Source organism: Primulina huaijiensis, chromosome 11 (genome assembly GCF_012295235.1).
Source record: "Primulina huaijiensis isolate GDHJ02 chromosome 11, ASM1229523v2, whole genome shotgun sequence".
In the NCBI taxonomy this organism is placed as follows: Eukaryota; Viridiplantae; Streptophyta; class Magnoliopsida; order Lamiales; family Gesneriaceae; genus Primulina; species Primulina huaijiensis.
This window is the reverse complement of record NC_133316.1, coordinates 724,790-743,359: the sequence shown is the minus strand read 5'-3', so window position 1 is coordinate 743,359 and position 18,570 is coordinate 724,790. Positions and strand designations below refer to the sequence as shown.

General features: G+C 34.4%; 1 protein-coding gene across 2 annotated transcripts; it reads left to right on the top strand.

The window, feature by feature from the left end:
- Positions 1 to 677: 677 nt before the first annotated feature.
- LOC140987927 (uncharacterized) lies at positions 678 to 6,776 on the top strand. 2 transcript variants are annotated; one of them, XM_073456691.1, is made up of 6 exons: positions 678 to 1,084; positions 1,247 to 1,302; positions 2,074 to 2,128; positions 3,336 to 3,416; positions 3,491 to 3,739; positions 6,463 to 6,776. In XM_073456691.1, exons 1-5 carry the CDS (start codon positions 865 to 867, stop codon positions 3,718 to 3,720), a joined length of 642 nt encoding a protein of 213 aa, XP_073312792.1. In that variant the 5' UTR covers positions 678 to 864; the 3' UTR covers positions 3,721 to 3,739; positions 6,463 to 6,776. The 2 variants fall into 2 exon arrangements, with proteins under 2 accessions (XP_073312792.1, XP_073312791.1); XM_073456690.1 differs by having other exon boundaries at positions 680 to 1,084; positions 3,491 to 3,709.
- Positions 6,777 to 18,570: the final 11,794 nt, after the last annotated feature.

Below are 18,570 nucleotides of genomic sequence, written 5' to 3'. Positions count from 1 at the left end.
GAACTCAAGCTAACAATGCATCAAAGGAAACTAAACAATATCAAGGTGAAAAGAATGTGTATTTGAAAACACGCAATAAAAGTGATCTAAAAATATCATTCTTAATTCTCAAGCAAATAAATATTAAAAAATGTTATAACTCAGACTCGATAAATTTTTTAGTAAGTCTATTCTGAAACGATATCATTCAATCATGTCTATGTTTTCAGTAATAAGTAATACTTTTGACATAAAAAATAATATTTTTTCATGTTTGATCTAAATATGAGATCTGTTTTACAAAATAATATTTTTTAATAAGTGATCTAATAAGTAATATTTTGTGATTTTATATATATATATATATATTTTAAAAAATAATAACAAATATAAGTGTTTCTTCACATACGATAAATGGTGTATATATATAAATTTTTTTGTTTTAAATATTTTTGTTTAATTTATAAATTTTTCGGTTTGTATAGTAAATTTTTATGTATTTAAAAACTTTAAAAGTTTAGATAAAAATTAAAGAAAGATTTTAATAATTTTAAATTTTTTGAAAGTTGTTGAGATATGGTATTTAAAATAGTTATAGATAATATAAAATATATTTATGATATTTTGTTTATCAAATAAAAATGTATCAAATTAAAAAATATATACAGATATTTTATATCCATACTTTTTCTGAAAGCATATTTTTATATTCTCTCGCTTACAATTTCTTGTAAACCGCCGCCAGCAAATAAATCCCATTGTTATAATTCCGCCCCACAACAGTTGTCGATTGTGCGAATCAACGAATTTAATTCTTCGAACCCTCTTTCGGAGACACTCACGGGAAAAGAACTCGAATTTAGTTGCAAGAATTGAAAGAGAACGATGGAAAGCGGTGGTAGCAGCAGTGGGGGTAGCCACAACGTGATACCTGAATCAGTTATGGAGGCTGTGAGGAGAACATCAAGAAACATTGAAGAGGTCGAAGCAAATCTGGAGGAGTTCTTGTCTTACTGTGATAAGGAAACCCTTTCCGATTTAGAGCCTCTCGAAAGGGCAAATGTCTTTTTGATGATTGCCAAAGCCAACACCACTCTCTTTGCTTGTATGCAGATATGTTTTGCTTTTCATCCATGTTTGTTTAAAGATTGAGCACGCATCGTTGATGTGAAGTTTCAATTTTTTTGATATCCCATTGTTTGTATTATAATGTGAGTTAATGAAACCGAATCTTTAATTATTTTTTCTTGTTTGACGTGGTTTACAGTGAGGTTGAGATGCAAGGGTGTGGACCCAGATGATCATCCTATCAAAAGAGAATTTGTATGTTACATTTATCACAACCAATGTTGTACTCCTCACCCCATACACTTAACCTTTTTGGTTTATATAGTCATGGTGTTTGATTTGATGAATCTCCCTGATTTGAGGTTTTGTATGATGGTGTTTTTGTAAAATGATTTCTAATTTTCAGGTGTTCTTTTCTGTATTTGATTTGGGTTTTTATTTATTTTTCATTAGTTACTTCGGATTTCTTTTCGTTTCTTGGTACAGTTGTATGTTATAATTGTTTCCTAAGTCTTTATTTTCCTTTTTCTTGTTGGTTTCATGAGCTCCTTGGTTCTGATAGCTCTTGCTATAGGTGATATTGAAATGTGGTTGAGGAGGGGTGTTCTTGTGGTTTCCTCATGCCATTGCATGTTAAATAGTTCCCTATGAGACGGGGAAGAGTTCTTTTTCCTCCATAGATGATTGATGCTAGCCTTTCATGTTATCTGGTATCGGTCTATCAGGGAAGGGATGGAAAAAGTTCAGTTAATTCTTGCATTCTTGATGCTCAAATAAATTATTATAGGTCTTCAAGTTGGAGTGCTTGTCTTCTTATTTGTTATTTTTTGTAGTCACATATGTGGATATGTACCATTTCAACTTAATATATTTAAAAATAGTGGTGGTTTTCTTGATTGATTCTGGTGTATATGAGGTTTTTTATTTTTGAATGCACACAATATCTGGTATTGGTCCTATTGGATAGGAAGTTGGTAATTGTTATCTTTTTTTTTTTTAATTTTTTCCTGTTTGCAATGAATTTAGGAGAGATTGAGCTTGTATGAAGAGAAATTGAAGCAGTTCATGGACTTAAACAAAGGTATACATATGCTTCCTTTCATTCTCAAAGATTAGACATTAAGTAGAACTCTACTTAATTTTTTTTTTATTCCGTTGTGTTACTGTTTCGAAAACATAGAATTAAGGCTTTTTTAATGTAAAAATTAACTGTGTTACCCTTTTCAAACATAATTGCTTATGGTATTGATCATAGTTATCAATGCAAAGATAAGGGCCTGGCACAACTAGGTGCAGGGTACAGTCGGATGCGTCCTGTATACCCTGCGGCCTGCTGCATTCCAGGGTACAGCAGTTCAAAGACGCACGCGGCAGGCTATGCCTTTGAGGAAGGATCTTGTTGCGATAAAACATAAAAGACCTTGATCATTTTGAAACCTTCTTTTTTCATCAGGACTGTAGCCCTTCCCTTTCCCATGGCAGCATGACTCAAAAAGCTTTAAAACTTCATAACCAAGAGAAAAAGGGAACCCACTTAAAAATCATTGAAAATCCCGCAAAATACCTCCCCTATGTGAATATGTGAGAATGGTAGAAAATAAGCCGACAACCTAACATGAAATATGCAAGAATTGTGAGAGAATAAGCTTTTTGAAAGAAAATGTCTTAAAAAACCAAGAGTGATTTTATGTTTTTCAATTTTTCACTCATAACTTTCGTATTTTTTAATCCTGCATGTTAATTGACAATGCACAAGAGATCAGTTAGGGTGTGGTATAGCTAAGTGAAACAAATATTTGAGAATTAATGTTGTGCATAAGATCTAAGAAGGAATATCGAATAAACTAATAAAAATTTTATTCGTATGCTTGTTGGATTTTTTGTAAGTATAGCTTGGATGCCATATAATATAATTATATCCTTATATTTTAAAATATTATGTATTATTGTGCTTCTCTTTGACGACACACATCACCTCGCGCTTTGCGCCTAGGCCCCATAGCACTGTGTGCCTTAGTGCATTTCACACCTTAAATGACTGGTTTTAACAACCACTCATCTAAGAAGTCAATGGGAATTGCTGTCAAGTTTTGACACCTTTATTTCCTTGATGAACGTGAAAGTTAGATTGTGTGGTATGTTGTCTTGAAAATTGTAGTTCAGGTCATATTGTACGGTGATATTGGCACATTCATGTGCGCTATATCTGCCATTTGGGTCTTATGATGGTAATGTTATCTATGAGAATGGCTTTACTATCATTGTCTAACTGTCCTTTGTTTTTGCAGCACCTCTTCGACCTTCAACAACCATTAATCCGCAAGCAGCTGCCCGCTTTATTGAGCATTCATTGCCTGATCTTTCACGAGGTATGTGATTTTGTTTTTATAGATATGTAGCCTTCATGTATAGGCGTCTTTTGTGCAATAAATCGATTTTGCAGAGCAGAAGCAGAGCATGAGGGAAGTAAATCGGGGGGAGAGCCGAAGGATTAACTATTTGGAAAGAAGTATTCAAAAGAAGAGAAAATATCAGGCACCGGAGAAGCAATCTCTTCGTTCTGCAGCTCAGGAATTCCTTGAGAAAGCATCACGTGAACTACTTGGTGATAATAAAAACGTTACAAAAGGACCTTTACAGTTACGATCTGAGGATTCCGAGGGTGAGTCATAAACTCAGGATTGATCCTCTGGTAGACTTGTGTTTTTTTCTTCTGCAGTTTCGTTTGATTTTGCCCATAAATGTCATGCATATCTTATGACATGTGATTTCACTGTCATGTGAGAGAAGTTTCTTGGTTTTATAGATTCCTTTCACAAATTGTGGGTTGTTTGATCCCTGAAAGTGAAAAGTTAACTTGATTGCTTGGTGTATGCACTATGCGGAAGTTGTGTGGGAAAGGAAAAGAAAACTAAAGAAAATTATTAGGCTTTCTTCCCTATTTGGTTGGTTTTCATGAATCAATATCCTATGCAAGGGTCATTGTCCCAAATGTTAAGGTAATGACTAATTATTTATTTTATGTATATTATTTTTGTATGTTCAAAATGTTCTCGAGGCATATTTTGCCATGCTTATTTGGCATCTACGTATACCATCATTTATTTGGTGTATATTTAAATTTCTCTTAAATCTCAGCAGAACTTGCATTCTTTTTAAACATTAACTTCCGTAGTTCTGTTATATTCGAATATGAGTTGTATCGTTAATTATGATCGAAAAGATTTTAACGATATTATTTTCATACTTATCAGTGTGAAATTTAATTGACAATAACCATTATAAGTCTATTAAAGAATTTGAAAGAATATCAAACATGGTTATTTTATGTATGTAAGTTCATCAATACAAGCTGATGTTAACTAGTCTGCATGTCTTTTCTCTTGATTATATGTATATTTTTAAAAACACAGAGAGTATGTAACACGATAAATTGCAACGATGAAGCAGATAGAAAGGAAAGTAAGTAGTTAATATTTTCCCTTTAACTCCTTTTCTTCGATTTTTGCATTGCGACTTTTGTGGCAAAGTGGATCCAGGGGGAAAATGAATGCTAAAACTTTACTGAAATCAAAATGCTACACAAGCCAATAACTTTACTTTTGTGTACTTCCCCGACGACCAAGCAGGGACTTGGGCCTACCAACCTGACCACCGTAGATAGTGTCTAAAGTCTGCATAAATGTTTTCTGTAAAGTTTGAAAAGTGCAATTTCACCGAAAAGTTTGAAAAGTGTGATTTCACCGAAGGGCGAAAGATGCTAATTGACAGCGAGATTACAGACATGCAATAATGATTTTTATCAGTTGATAAAATATTTGGAGTCATTTGATGTCCGGGTTGTATATCATGGAATTTATCGGACGTGATTCGAGTTCAAGCTCTTTTTATAGTGGTTGCCTGTTGATGTCTTAAAATAGAAAACAACAGCAATTTTTTTAAGATATTACTCTTCATATCTTTCATTGCTGAAAGTGTTGTCTGACTTTATGAAAGAAGCTACCTCTTCAGTTTACATTTGGATAGCGTCTGAGATATTAGATTCTAGTGCATTGATTATAGATTATACGAGCTGTGCTACCAACATAAAAATTCGAGTTATAATCAGAACTCTCAAAAAGTCGGTGTAGTATTCTGTCCACTTCTAACAATTTTTATTTTGATTTCATGTTTGCAACTTATAGCTTTTGTTTAGGTAATTGAGACACCACTCTCCTTGATAGTTGAACAAACCATGAACAGTGGGCCTGCTGATTACTCCTCCACTAGTCAAGTTTTTGATTGCCATTTTTAGGTTGAGATACTTGGAAAGTCTTTAGCCCTCTATGGAATAGCAGAAGCAATTTTTCTACTTGAAAACTATTTATGATATCTATAACCTTTATTAATGATATCTATAACCTTCAGTTAGTGGTAATTAAAATGTGTTTTACTCCGTGCTTGCAAATATAGTTTTGGGTCTTAAAATATTTATTTTCCCAAAGTAAAATTACTAAAAGGATTCTTCTGAATGTATTGTCTCATCATGTCTACTGCTTTGCTAACTCTGTATCATTTACTCATTCTACAAGTTGCTTTTGGGATATCATAAGATTACTGATGGAATGTTTAGAAGTTCAATTTCATGATTTCTAGTGTTAGAATTATTAAGAGTGGAGTGCTCTGAAAACATGGATGTTATATGTTGAACTGGGTGTAATCATTGTCTTTTAACACTCACATAAATCTGTGTGAAAGAGAGATGGACACCTGGCTGAATAACGCGTAGGATAATTTTGGGAGAGATTGGTTCTCTAGTCAGAGCTAAATGTTAAAATTGTCAATATTTCATAACCATTTGCATCCTAAAGTGGGAGATATAACATGTGCTCTATGGTTTGATCTCTTATAGAGACTGCATAACTTGGTAGTAGTTTCCTTATTTGAACTTTCACAGGATTTTCAAAGGAAAAAACTTGAATTGCCTGGCTCATGCCTTCACGTTGATGTAACTTTCTTTCACAGTATTTATCTGTAGGATCCTTGTAAAAAGATAAATGATAAATCCTTCTTTTTCACCCTCTTTACTTCTACTACTATCCTCGTCCTATGTCTTTGCTACTGTTTGAACTCAGATACAAAATGAATGATTCCACTATTTCAACAAGTGTTATGTTATTTTTTGAATGATTTGGTTGTGAGAATAGTATACAATTTTGCGGTTGCTACACTATTGAAAATGGGGAACCTCAATCACTCGGTGGATACTTGTTTTTGTTGCTTTTATGTTAATAGCAGCTTTCATAACATGAAACCTTCACATTATTTGATGTGTAGATCTGTCGCTCATCATCCACTGATCCTAATCCCCTCTTACCATTCTTTGATTGTTATTTTGTATTGCTCTAGCTCTTCTCACTACATCTCTCCTTGTAGGTTCACAGCTTTAACGTGCCGGTTTTCGTTTGTGAAATTCATGGCCGTTTTATTAAGTAACTTCGTATTTCCCTGCACTCTCAAACATCAGAAGACATCCATCTTTACTAGACGGAACGTGATTCTTGATTATTTTTGCGTGTATCACAGCCAGTGCTGATGACCCTTGCAGTTATTTAATGTACTTTATTGGTATATTTCTTGTATTTGATCAATATTCAGTTTCTATCTTTCTCATAAAAGATTGACTAGTATTGTAGATACTTTATCTGTCATGACTTAAAGATGCGATCATATTTGGCATCTTTTTATAGTACTATATTTGCCATCTTAATTTTCTGATTTTACTTCACTGTTAATTTCTTTTAAAAAAGGATGGAATTTTTACTGTTTTTTTTACAAAGGAAAAAAGACCTGTTTTTTGTTCCTAACCGTTAACTTTGTTTTCGAACCAGTATCATATTGCAAGCAAAATTAGTATCATATTTGTCACAATGTATTTTCGGACTTAAAAATGTTGAAGCATTTCTATAAAAAAATTATGGTATAATCGTCGAGGTGAAGGTGATGTCCATACCAACAAAAAGACTCTAGGATGAGTATTTTGAAAGTGTTTTAGTAAAAAAATTCACTTTTATTTTTTTCGAATGAAAATATATTTCAATAATATAGTGTGTTTTAGGCGGAGAAGATAATTTTCACCATTGTACATAAATTCGAAGGTTGTCCTAAATTTGAAACTTTTATATCAAATACGTTAACTTTAACGTTGAAGAAAAAGTTACATTCGAAAAGATTTTGAATTGTTACATGGACAAATTATCAATAACTCTCTATCCTCAAACTTCAATTTATCCAAACTCCGTAGCCACTAAAATTTTTGTTTGAACTATCTATTTACTTAAATCTTTTCAAAATTATCCTTTAGCTCCTTGAATTTGGTACATGACATTGTTATATTTATCGAGTCACATACAACTGCACAGACTGCTCTTCACAGCTTAACTACGCAGTCGCAACATATGGTTCTCAATGTAGATTCTTTTAACGATACTTAGCACAACCATGTTTCATTTCTTACCTCATGATGTATAGTGAGTTTAATTTTTGAAAATAATACGTGAGAGAGACAATAAACATTGGTTCTATTATTCAAACATACAATATATTATTACATAGTAACCTCCTGTAGAGGTGAAAAAACTTGTTTAGTTAATTATCGTAGCTGAAATTATAACAAACATAAAATGAAAATATAACAAATTTTTTTTGAAAGATAAATAAAGTGGTTGAATGATGTCTTCATCTTCCTTATGTCTTGATATATATTGAAGTCATGGTGGATTTGAAATCCGGACTTCAAACTTATAAATTGCATTGCCAGTTGTGACCGACATCTTTTTAGTTTGTATACCACTAGGTAGTGATTTATCATGTTGTGGTGGTTGAATAGTTCATCCTCCATTAATGGAGTGGTTGATCACATGTCTTCTTTACCTTTTTTAGAGAATCTTTTGCTTTAATATGGTCACGTGGGAAAACTTGACTTGTGTGGACCTTCACCACTTAGATTTATCTCTGCATTATGCTTTCGGTCAGATTTGGACCAGAAACCTTTCTCGGATTTTGGCTCTTTCTTGTTTGGGCATTCTGGGCAGATTCCTTCTGACCATATCTTCCCACATGAGTCATATTGTAAAATTTTTCGACGAGTTTCTTTACTCACTGACAACTTGTTATTCCAAATAATATTTCTTTCTTTTATTTTAAAATATTTTTTCTGCAAAGCTTGTAGTTTTTCCTGTCGTAGTATTTAACAAAAAAGATCCATATACAGAATTTGTTAAAAATTCAATGAAACTCGACTTTGTATATCTTTGTGAGACAGACCTATAATCCTCATGCTCGTCTAGTGGAGATGTCGTCTTCAGTGAGTCATGAAACAAGAGGTGTTTCACCATCCAGGGATCTTTGATGAACTTTTGAATGTTTATGTCTAGTCTTTTCATCTTAATTAAGTGAAAGGCTTCATGTGAGCCTTTTCCGGCTGCTTCTGGTGATGCACTAAAAAAGTAAAGCTCCGAAATATCTCATCTTGACAAATAATCATTATTTGTTCATGTTTCATGAACAGCTTACTAGATCCAAATTGGAGAAGGTGAGTGATATAGTATAAACTGAGGCAAGAGCCCCAAATTCATACCATTATTTTATCTCATTGGGATAGGAATTTGGTTTCATCAATATCCTATGATGCTTTCCTGCTACATCAACTCGGATTGTGGCTGGATTGATGCATATTCTTGTTTTCAATTTCTCTCAGTTCTGTTGATATACCTGAAATAGATAAACTATAAGCTTGTTAATACCAAACTTAGATTTTTCTTTGTCAGTTTGAGGTATAAGGTTAATATCTCCCTCTTCAATATTCGAGGTGAAGTATTTCTTTATAATAATTTTGATATCCTTTTGATAATTTATGTTCATTGGGATAAGCGTACTCATATTCCTTGTCTTCCTTAATTTTAAGGCTAACTTGGAGTTGATTTCTATCTCACCATGCCAAGTTATATTCATTATAGCTTTCTTTGATCATTTCTTGACATATTCTAGGTATGCTAATTTTTCTAACTCTACATCCTTCTGATGTAAATAATTTTTGAAGAATTCTATTTACTCTAGTTAGAGGTTTTGATAAGCTCTTAATTGAAGTATTGTTTCTTCAAACCGTCTAGAATCCTTCATTTTTTGGTTCAAAAGTTTTACTTCATCACCAAGCTTGTTGCGAAATTGGATTGACAATTTTCTGTAAAATGCATCTCTTAATCTCTAGACTATGACTTTGTAACCACATGATATTGTAAACACTAATCTTGTAGTCTCATTTTCTTGTGTATAGGATTTTAAAATTTGCAAGAAATTATTTCCTAGCAAAATGTTTGTTCATGTATCATGAAAATAAATCAGTGGTGTTTTTTATCTTATACCAATGTATTTGTCTAGCACCTCTGATTAATATTTATGTCATCTTATTCCTTTTTTGTAAAATTAAGATTCACTTGAAAAAATCTCATCTAGTAATATGAGGTAATTCTTCTTTCAATTATTTTGGAAACACTTATCTTTTTGTTGTACAGATTTTCGTTACGGAATCAATATAAGCAGCAAAATATTTTACTTTATATTATTCATATAATATCATCACTAAAATGTATATCGAAAATGAGCTCATGGTCTTATTGGATTTTCCATATTCTGTTCTCTGCCATGAATTTCATTCCATTCTCTAGATATTTCCAATGTTTGTATTCTTCGACAAACTCTAGCTCAAGAACTAATTGATCTGGTTATTTTCCAGGGATTCTTTTAATATGAACTTCTAATTCACTTATATTGATAATTCTTTCGTAAGTTGCTATCACAAATTTTCCAAATAATATATAATATTACAAGAAAATTGATTTCTTTGTCTTATAATATCAAATAATATTTTGACTTCTTTCCTTTCCTCTGGACACCTAAGCATTCTTATTGTCGAAAAGCTTTTTAGTATCTATTGGGTTCCTGGACATGTGTTTTTCCCCACGTGTGACTTATTATTTTATCTCATTGAAAAGATAATCTTCTTGATTCCAGTTTAAGCTTTGATTCTTTCGTAAAATTGGTTTGTCTTGGATTTTAATATTTGTTTTTTGTATTAAAAGAAACTTGATTTTTTCAGGATAAATTGTAAGGTCCAGGAATTTAATTCAAGTAAACTGATTGCATGCAATTTAGGATTTTTTATTTAAATTATTTGTTTAATTATATTTGTGCATTTATGCATAATTATTACATGGTAGAATTTATTTCATTAAATTTTAAAGGTTCGTGCATTAAAGATTTTTAAGTTGCATTTCGCGCTTGAACGAAAAACGGAGACCGGAGAATTTTCAGGAAAATTATTTTTACTACACGATTAATTTTTATTAATTATTTTAAGATGTTTTTAAGTGTATTATTCAAAAATGGGATTTATTGGGTATTTTTACCCGCAAGATCTTAATTTTTAACGGTACGTAAATTTTATCGAATCGGTGGACTTTTTGAAAGTTCAGCTAATATTTTCAAAAACTTTCCAACACAAAATATTTTTCGGGAGTATGTTTGGATTTATGGGCATACTTTTAAGTTTATTGGGTGATGCGATCCGGGTGAAATGGATGAGCCGGGTCGGGTGTTCCACCGGATCTGCTATCAAGATAATGAAAGGAATAAGAGCAGTGTGAGATATGGCTTTCCCTGTGACATGCAGACAAGGATATGAACTCGTGAATGGGCGCCAGAGGGGTGTCTGGCGTGGCCACTCCGATGCTTAAGTCAGTGAAGGACTCAAGCAAAAAACCAATGTAACCAAGTGATGGTTGTGATATTGGTGTAAGAGTGTAGGCAATAAAAATGAATGAATCCCAAATGCAAAGAGATAACCTGGTATTTATAGTAGGAGAAGTAATGATGACCTCGTTCTTCGTGCTACCTACTAATTATAGTAGGTCGGCTGATTGTACCCTATATCCTGACATGTCAAATCTCATACACCTAGCCTACCTGATTTTGTCAACCACTTGGATTGGTGTCAGAGATAGCTCGGCTGCCCATATCATATTCTGCTATCACACTTGAGTGTGGTGCTCATATCGAGGTGACCTGGGTAGAAAGTCTTTCGGGAAATTACATGAGAGCCCGGGAGCCCAATAGCTCGGGGAGAAGACGTCCCGGGCGTTCAACTGCTCGGCCTCTGGTAACCCTTCTCGTAGATTCACCCTGATCTGAGCTACCCATTCAGTATCCTGGGTCGTCCGTGATCCGGGCACAATCCATGTCCCTGACCCGGGCACTATTCAGGTCCCTGTCCCGGGTCGTCTCCATGGCCCAGGATTTCAAGGGGCATCATCACTCCCTCCTTAAATAGTCGGACTAGAGTCATACTCGCTGTCCCGATTAGTCTTGTGTGCCCGGTTAGGGAAAATACTTTGATAGAAAGATAATCAATTCCAGTTTATAAAAGCATCGGGGGCTTCAAATATCCCAGAGATGGGATGAAATGTCGGGAACTCAAGTCTCCCGAACTTAATGAATGGTCGAGGTGCGGAGCCCCGAGCCAAGGTACAGATCCTTGGACTTACAGAATGGTCGAGGTGCGGAGCCCCGAGCCAGGGCACGGAGCCCTGGACTTGAAGAGCAACCAGGTTACGGAGCCCTGGGTCTTGAAGTGGTCGAGGTGCGGAGCCCCGAGCCAGGGTATGGAGCCCTGGACTTGAAGAGCAACCAGGGGACGGAGCCCTGGGTCTTGAAGGGGTCGAGGTGCGGAGCCCCGAGCCAAGGTACAGATCCTTGGACTTACAGAGTGGTCGAGGTGCGGAGCCCCGAGCCAGGGTACGGAGCCCGGGACGTGACGAGCAACCAGGATACGGATCCCTGGGTCTTGGAATGGTCGAGGTGCGGAGCCCCGAGCTAGGGTACCTCGACCACTCCAAGACCCAGGGCTCCGTACCCTGGTTGCTCGTCAAGTCCAGGGCTCCGTACCCTGGCTCGGGGCTCCGCACCTCGACCATTCCAAGACCCAGGGATCCGTATCCTGGTTGCTCGTCAAGTCCAGCATTCCGAGCTTGCTCGCGGCACCGCACCTCGACCACTCCAAGACCCAGGGCTCCGTATCCTGGTTGCTCGTCAAGTCCAGCATTTCGAGCTGGCTCGGGGCTCCGCACCTCGACCACTCCAAGACCCAGGGCTCCGTACCCTGGTTGCTCTCCAAGTCCAGGGCTCCGTACCCTGGCTCGGGGCTCCGCACCTCGACCACTCCAAGACCCAGGGCTCCGTACCCTGGTTGCTCTTCAAGTCCAGGGCTCCGTACCCTGGCTCGGGGCTCCGCTCGACCACTCCAAGACCCAAGGCTACCCTAGCTCGGGGCTCCGCACCTCGACCACTCCAAGACCCAGGGCTCCGCACCCTGGTTGCTCTTCAAGTCCAGGGCTCCGTGCCCTGGCTCGGGGCTCCGCTCGACCACTCCACGACCCCAGGCTACCCTAGCTCGGGGCTCCGCACCTCGACCTCTCCAAGACCCAGGGCTCCGTATCCTGGTTGCTCATCAAATCCAGGGCTCCGTACCCTGGCTCGGGGCTCCGCCCCTCGACCACTCCAAGACCCAGGGCTCCGTACCCTGGTTGCTCTCCAAGTCCAGGGCTCTGTACCCTGGCTCGGGGCTCCGCACCTCGACCATTCATTAAGTTCAGGAGACTTGAGTTCCCGACATTTCATCCCATCTCTGGGATATTTGAAGCCCCCGATGCTTTTATAATCTGGAATTGATTATCTTTCTATCAAAGTATTTTTCCTGACCGGGCACACAAGACTAATTGGGACAGCGAGTATGACTCTAGTCCGACTATTTAAGGAGGGAGTGATGATGCCCCTTGATATCCCGGGCCATGGAGACGACCCGGGACAGGGACATGGATAGTGCCCGGGTCAGGGACATGGATTGTGCCCGGGTCACGGACGACTCAGGATACTGAATGGGTAGCTCAGATCAGGGTGAATCTGTGAGAAGGGTTACCAGAGGCCGAGCAGTTAAACGCCCGGGACGTCTTCTCCCCGAGCTATTGGGCGCCCGGGCTCTCATGTAATTTCCCGATAGACTTTCTACCCAGGTCACCTCGATATGAGCACCACACTCAAGTGTGCTAGCAGAATATGATATGGGCAGCCGAGCTATCTCTTACACCAATCCAAGTGGTTGACAAAATCAGGTAGGCTAGATGTATGAGATTTGACATGTCAGGATATAGGGTACAATCAGCCGACCTACTATAATTAATAGGTAGCACGAAGAACGAGGTCATCATTACTTTTCCTACTATAAATACCAGGTTATCTCTTTGCATTTGGGATTCGTTCATTTTTATTGCCTACACTCTTACACCAATATCACAACCATCACTTGGTTACATTGGTTTTTTGACTTGAATCCTTCACTGACTTAAGCATCGGAGTGGCCACGCCGGACACCCCTCCGGCGCTCATTCACGAGTTCATCTCCTTGTCTGCAGGTCACAGAGAAAGCCATATCTCACACTGCTCTTATTTTTTTCATTATCTTGATAGCAGATCCGGTGGAGCACCCGACCCGGCTCATCCATTTCACCCGGATCGCATCATTGGGCTTAAAACTTTTTTTTTTTAATTTTTAAAAGACCATTTAGGACATATTATATTATTAATTGATTAACTAATAAATTCTTAGCACTACAAGAAAATACACATTCAATAACACATCAAAGACAACGATTTTTATTAAAATCGTTGTGTTTTTACTTTTAACAACGGTTTTAACAAAAACCGTTGTCGTAACCTAAAAAAATCCGCTCATAGACAAAAGTTTCTTTAAAAACGTTGTCTTTGATATATCTACGACAACGATTTTTAAAAACCGTTGTCTATGAGCGTTTTTTTAAGGTTACGACAACGGTTTTTGTAAAGGATCAAAGACAACGTTTTATTTAAACCGTTGTCTTTCAATTGGTTTTTTTTAGTTCTACGACAACGATTTTTGTAAACCGTTGTCTTTTCTTATTGTTGTCTTTTATTTTTGTAAACCGTTGTATTTTCTAATTTTACGGGAGGTGTATTCATTCTATTAACATTCCATTGGCTATAGTATCCCTCCATGCATTAGCATTTGCTCGTTGTTGTTCTTGAGTATCAAATAACTGAATCAAAGCTGTCACCTTTATAAACTTGTGCCGTTGAAGACAATTGAGCTTCATTATCTGATTCAATTTGAAATTCATCAAATCGACAATTCTTTCAAAGAAAATTGTGTAATCCAGTACAAGCTCTGTTTGGTTCGTATATGGAAATAGATGAGTCTTCTTGAATATTTTGAACCGTGATTTAAACATACCAAATGTCCACTCAATAGCATTCCTCAAAGAAGCATGACGAAGATTGAACAACTCTTTGGCATCTTCAGGATGACGACATTGATCTGTGAATTCTTGAAAATGATAACTTACATCTCGAAAAAGATCCAAGAATTGACATCGATTTGGATATCCATCATCCACTAAAAAATATTTACCCATCAAATCATATTTTTAGAATTAATTAATTAATTAATAATATACATAATCTTTGAAAATCACAAAAATATAAATAGTAATGTAATATACAAACAATATGTCAAATAAAAAAAATAAACAAGACAATTATTTTCAATATATATATATTCTCATTTAAGTTAATGAAAAATATCATGGGCAAGAATTTTGAATTATAATCAAAATTAAGATACATATTAACTAAAACTATAAAAAATAATTAATCATCAAATGTTATATAATAATTAATAAAAAAAATTATATTTTACTTATTAAAATAATTATTATTTTTAATTTATGTGTCAATAAAATATTATAATTTTTTTTATTTTGTAGTGGAATAATTTTTTAAAAATTTTAATAAATATAATTTTAAATTTTATGAGATTTTGTGACTGAAACTCCAAAAATAAAATGAACGATGTTAATAATTTTGAATACCTATAGACTTTTGTAGAGTTTTTAAAAATCAAGTTTGAATAGCACGTGATTTTTTAAAATTCTACAAAAATTTACATTGAATACCACTAAACTTTTATAGAGTATATAAGAGTCTAGTTTGAATACCTATATACTTTTAAACTCCATAAAAGTCATTAAAAGTCTAAGAACCAATACACCCCCTTTAATTTCTTCTTTTTAATCATCCTTGGTTGGATTTGTGCACGATCCCTTGATTTTTCCACTATATGTTGGGACTGGTGTTTCCATGTTCGACCTCAAAAAGCTGGTGTTACGCGTGTTACATCTTCTTGGTTTTAGGTAGTATGCCAAGCATGCTAAGGTACATCTATTAGTTGCATACTGGACGCATTTCATAAACAACACAGATCCATACCTAAAAGATCTCCTCTACACCAACACCCTGTGCTCTTCTTCAAGATACAACAAATGTTCTGGAAAAGTCGAGATAAGATATTATCTTATACCGGGATACAATCTAACTGGGCCTGCCATCAGAAAAGGCTCAGCAACCGGAAACATAAACCCAGGCTATACACGTGTCAACCATGGAAAATATGCAGCCAGCAACGTTCGAGCCCATATAGGAACCAACAATCTAATACGGGATTACTTCTATACCACAGCAGGAGTCAGTTTTGGGATTACTCTTTAGCATCTTCAGGGTGACAACATTGATCTGTGAATTTTTGAAGATGATAACGTACATCTCGAAAAAGAGCCAAGAATTGACGTCGATTTGGATATCCACCATCCACTAAAAAATATTTACCCATCAAATCATATTTGTAGAGTTAATTAACTAATGAATAATATACATAATCTTTGAAAACTACAAAAATATAAATAGTAATGTAATATACAAACAATATGTCAAATGAAAAAAAATAAACAAGACAATTATTTGTACTTGAAAATAAATAATTAATATGTTAAAATATTTCTAATCNTTAATTTTAATTTATAGGTCAATAAAATATTACGATTTTTTTATTCTGTAGTGGAATAATTTTTTTAAAAATGTTAATAAATATAATTTTATGAAATTTTTTGACTGGAACTCCAAAAATAAAATGAAAGATGTTAATAATTTTGATTTTAAACTATTGTTAGCAAAAAAAAGTATGTTTTTTAAAAAGTACAAATAAAAGAAAAAATAAATAGATGAGAAAATAATAAAAATTTTAGTGGTTGTACATCCAAATCCTTAGGTTTAATAAAAAAGAGGGTGTATTCAATGTAAGAGATTTATTAATTTTTAATGATTTTTGTAGATTTTAAAAATCTAGACGTATTCAATTAAGACTTTTGCATACTCTATAGAAGTCTAGTGGCATTCAAAATAGACTTTCATAGAGTTTTAAAAAGTCAAGTGATATTCAACATTGACTTTTAAAAATTCTATAAAAGTCTAGAGGTATTCAAATTTTCAATAGACTTTTAATAACTTCATGAAATTTATTAACATACAAACATTAAAACCCAAGGTACAACTATAAATTGTCAAAAATTGTATTATGTTCAACTCAAAGATTTGGATGGATTTTTAAAATTCTAACTCATACAAAAGCTATTTATTTCTCTCTCTGTCACTTCACATCACCTCTATTCTTATCTTCTCTCCTCTCATCTATCTCTATCACTATCTCAAATTTTCGAAATATGTCTCTATATATATTTTCATCTTTCCTTTCAAATTTTTCATTTTTTGGCTGATTGTTCATTTAATAATTTTTTTATTTTAATATCATAGGAAATTTTGAATTCTAGAATTGATTTTGTGATTTTTAATTTATGATTTATACAAATTAATGTAAGATGATAAAAAAAAAATACCGCTTAATTCTTAATAATCGAATAGCCTCGCAACAACCATGATTTTTTAAATTCTTTTTAGTATTTTCAATTAATATGTAAGCTATGCTATTTTTATACAAAATTGTATTCACACAATGATAAATAATATTGTTGTCACATGTATATTATCAATTCAAAAACAATGTTACAGATTAATCAATTGATGTATTTTTAAAAATTTACAAACATGTATACAAACCCACATATATACACATGTAATGATTAAATGATTTAACTTTTAAATAAGTAAATATATTTATTAATATAAATATTGAAAAACTATTTCAAACTGAATATGTTATATATGTCAATTAATTATTGGTTCAAATAAATTAATAAAAAATAATATATTATAATTAAGTACAAAATTCATAAAATTCTATAAAAAAATTCACAAAAGTTTATAAAAATCTTGCAAAAAAGTCTACATTGAATCCACATAAATATGTGAGATCCCGTAAAAGTCAATAAAAATCTATCAAATCCATAAAAGTCTATCATTTGAAAAATTCATTAAAAGTCATCAAAAATCTAAATTGAATAACCCCCCCTCCCCCCACAAAGACTTTTTTTGAAATTTTATTGTTGTACTTTAGCCTATAATTCTTGTACTTGATAGAATTCCATGAAGTCATTAAAATTCTATTGACATTTTGAATACCTATCGACTTTTGTAGAGTTTTTAAAAATCAAGTTTGAATATCACATGACTTTTTAAAAGTTTACAAAAATTTACATTGAATACTACTAAACTTTTATAGAGTATATAAAAGTCTTGTTTGAATACCTCTAGATTTTTAAACTTCATAAAAGTCATTAAAAGTCTAAGAACCAATACGCCCTCCTTAATTTCTTCTTTTTAATCATCCTTGGTTGGATTTGTGCCCGATCCCTTGATTTTTCCACTATATGTTTGGACTGGTGTTTCCATGTTCGACCTCAAAAGGCTGGTGTTACGCGTGTTACATCTTCTTGGTTTTAGGTAGTCTATGCCAAGCATGCTAAGGTACAGCTATTAGTTGCATACTGGGCGCATTTAATAAACAACACAGATCCATACCTAAAAGATCTCCTCTACACCAACACCCTGTGCTCTTCTTCAAGATACAACAAATGTTCTGGAAAAGTCGAGATAAGATATTATCTTGTTCCGGGATACAATCTAACTGTGTTTTTGATCAGTTGGTTCATGATAATGGAAGATCTGTGTTTGTTGGTTGATTCTCCTTTTTGTGAAAGGAGTTGGAGCCACAGTTAATTTGGATTCATTCATCTTATGTTACACATGATTTGTTTCATTTGGTTAAATGTTAATTTAACCATTACAAATCAATGTGCATGGACCGCAACATAGCTATGATTTCAAGCTGGACTTTGTGTAGCAAGGGGATACCTACCTCAATATTATTACATTATTTGCATTTAATTTTCTTAAAAATTATATTTTCATTGATCCATATATATATTCTAAAAAAAGTTTACTATACATACAATTAAATGTGGACTATATCTGTACACACAATCAGGTCATTTTCCCCCACCGAGAGCCTTGTCGTGAATGTTGACGAGCTTATCTTTGCTATGGCATTTTATATCAATTAACTAGCATGTAACGTATACATCGATAGTATTATAAAAAAAACATTATTTT

Coding starts and splice junctions, on each gene's coding strand:
- LOC140987927 (XM_073456690.1), top strand. CDS start 865: ATGGAAAGCGGTGGTAGCAGCAGTGGGGGTAGCCACAACGTGATACCT. Junction 1,085..1,246: donor CAACACCACTCTCTTTGCTT/GTATGCAGATAT, acceptor CGTGGTTTACAG/TGAGGTTGAGATGCAAGGGT. Junction 3,417..3,490: donor ATTGCCTGATCTTTCACGAG/GTATGTGATTTT, acceptor TCGATTTTGCAG/AGCAGAAGCAGAGCATGAGG.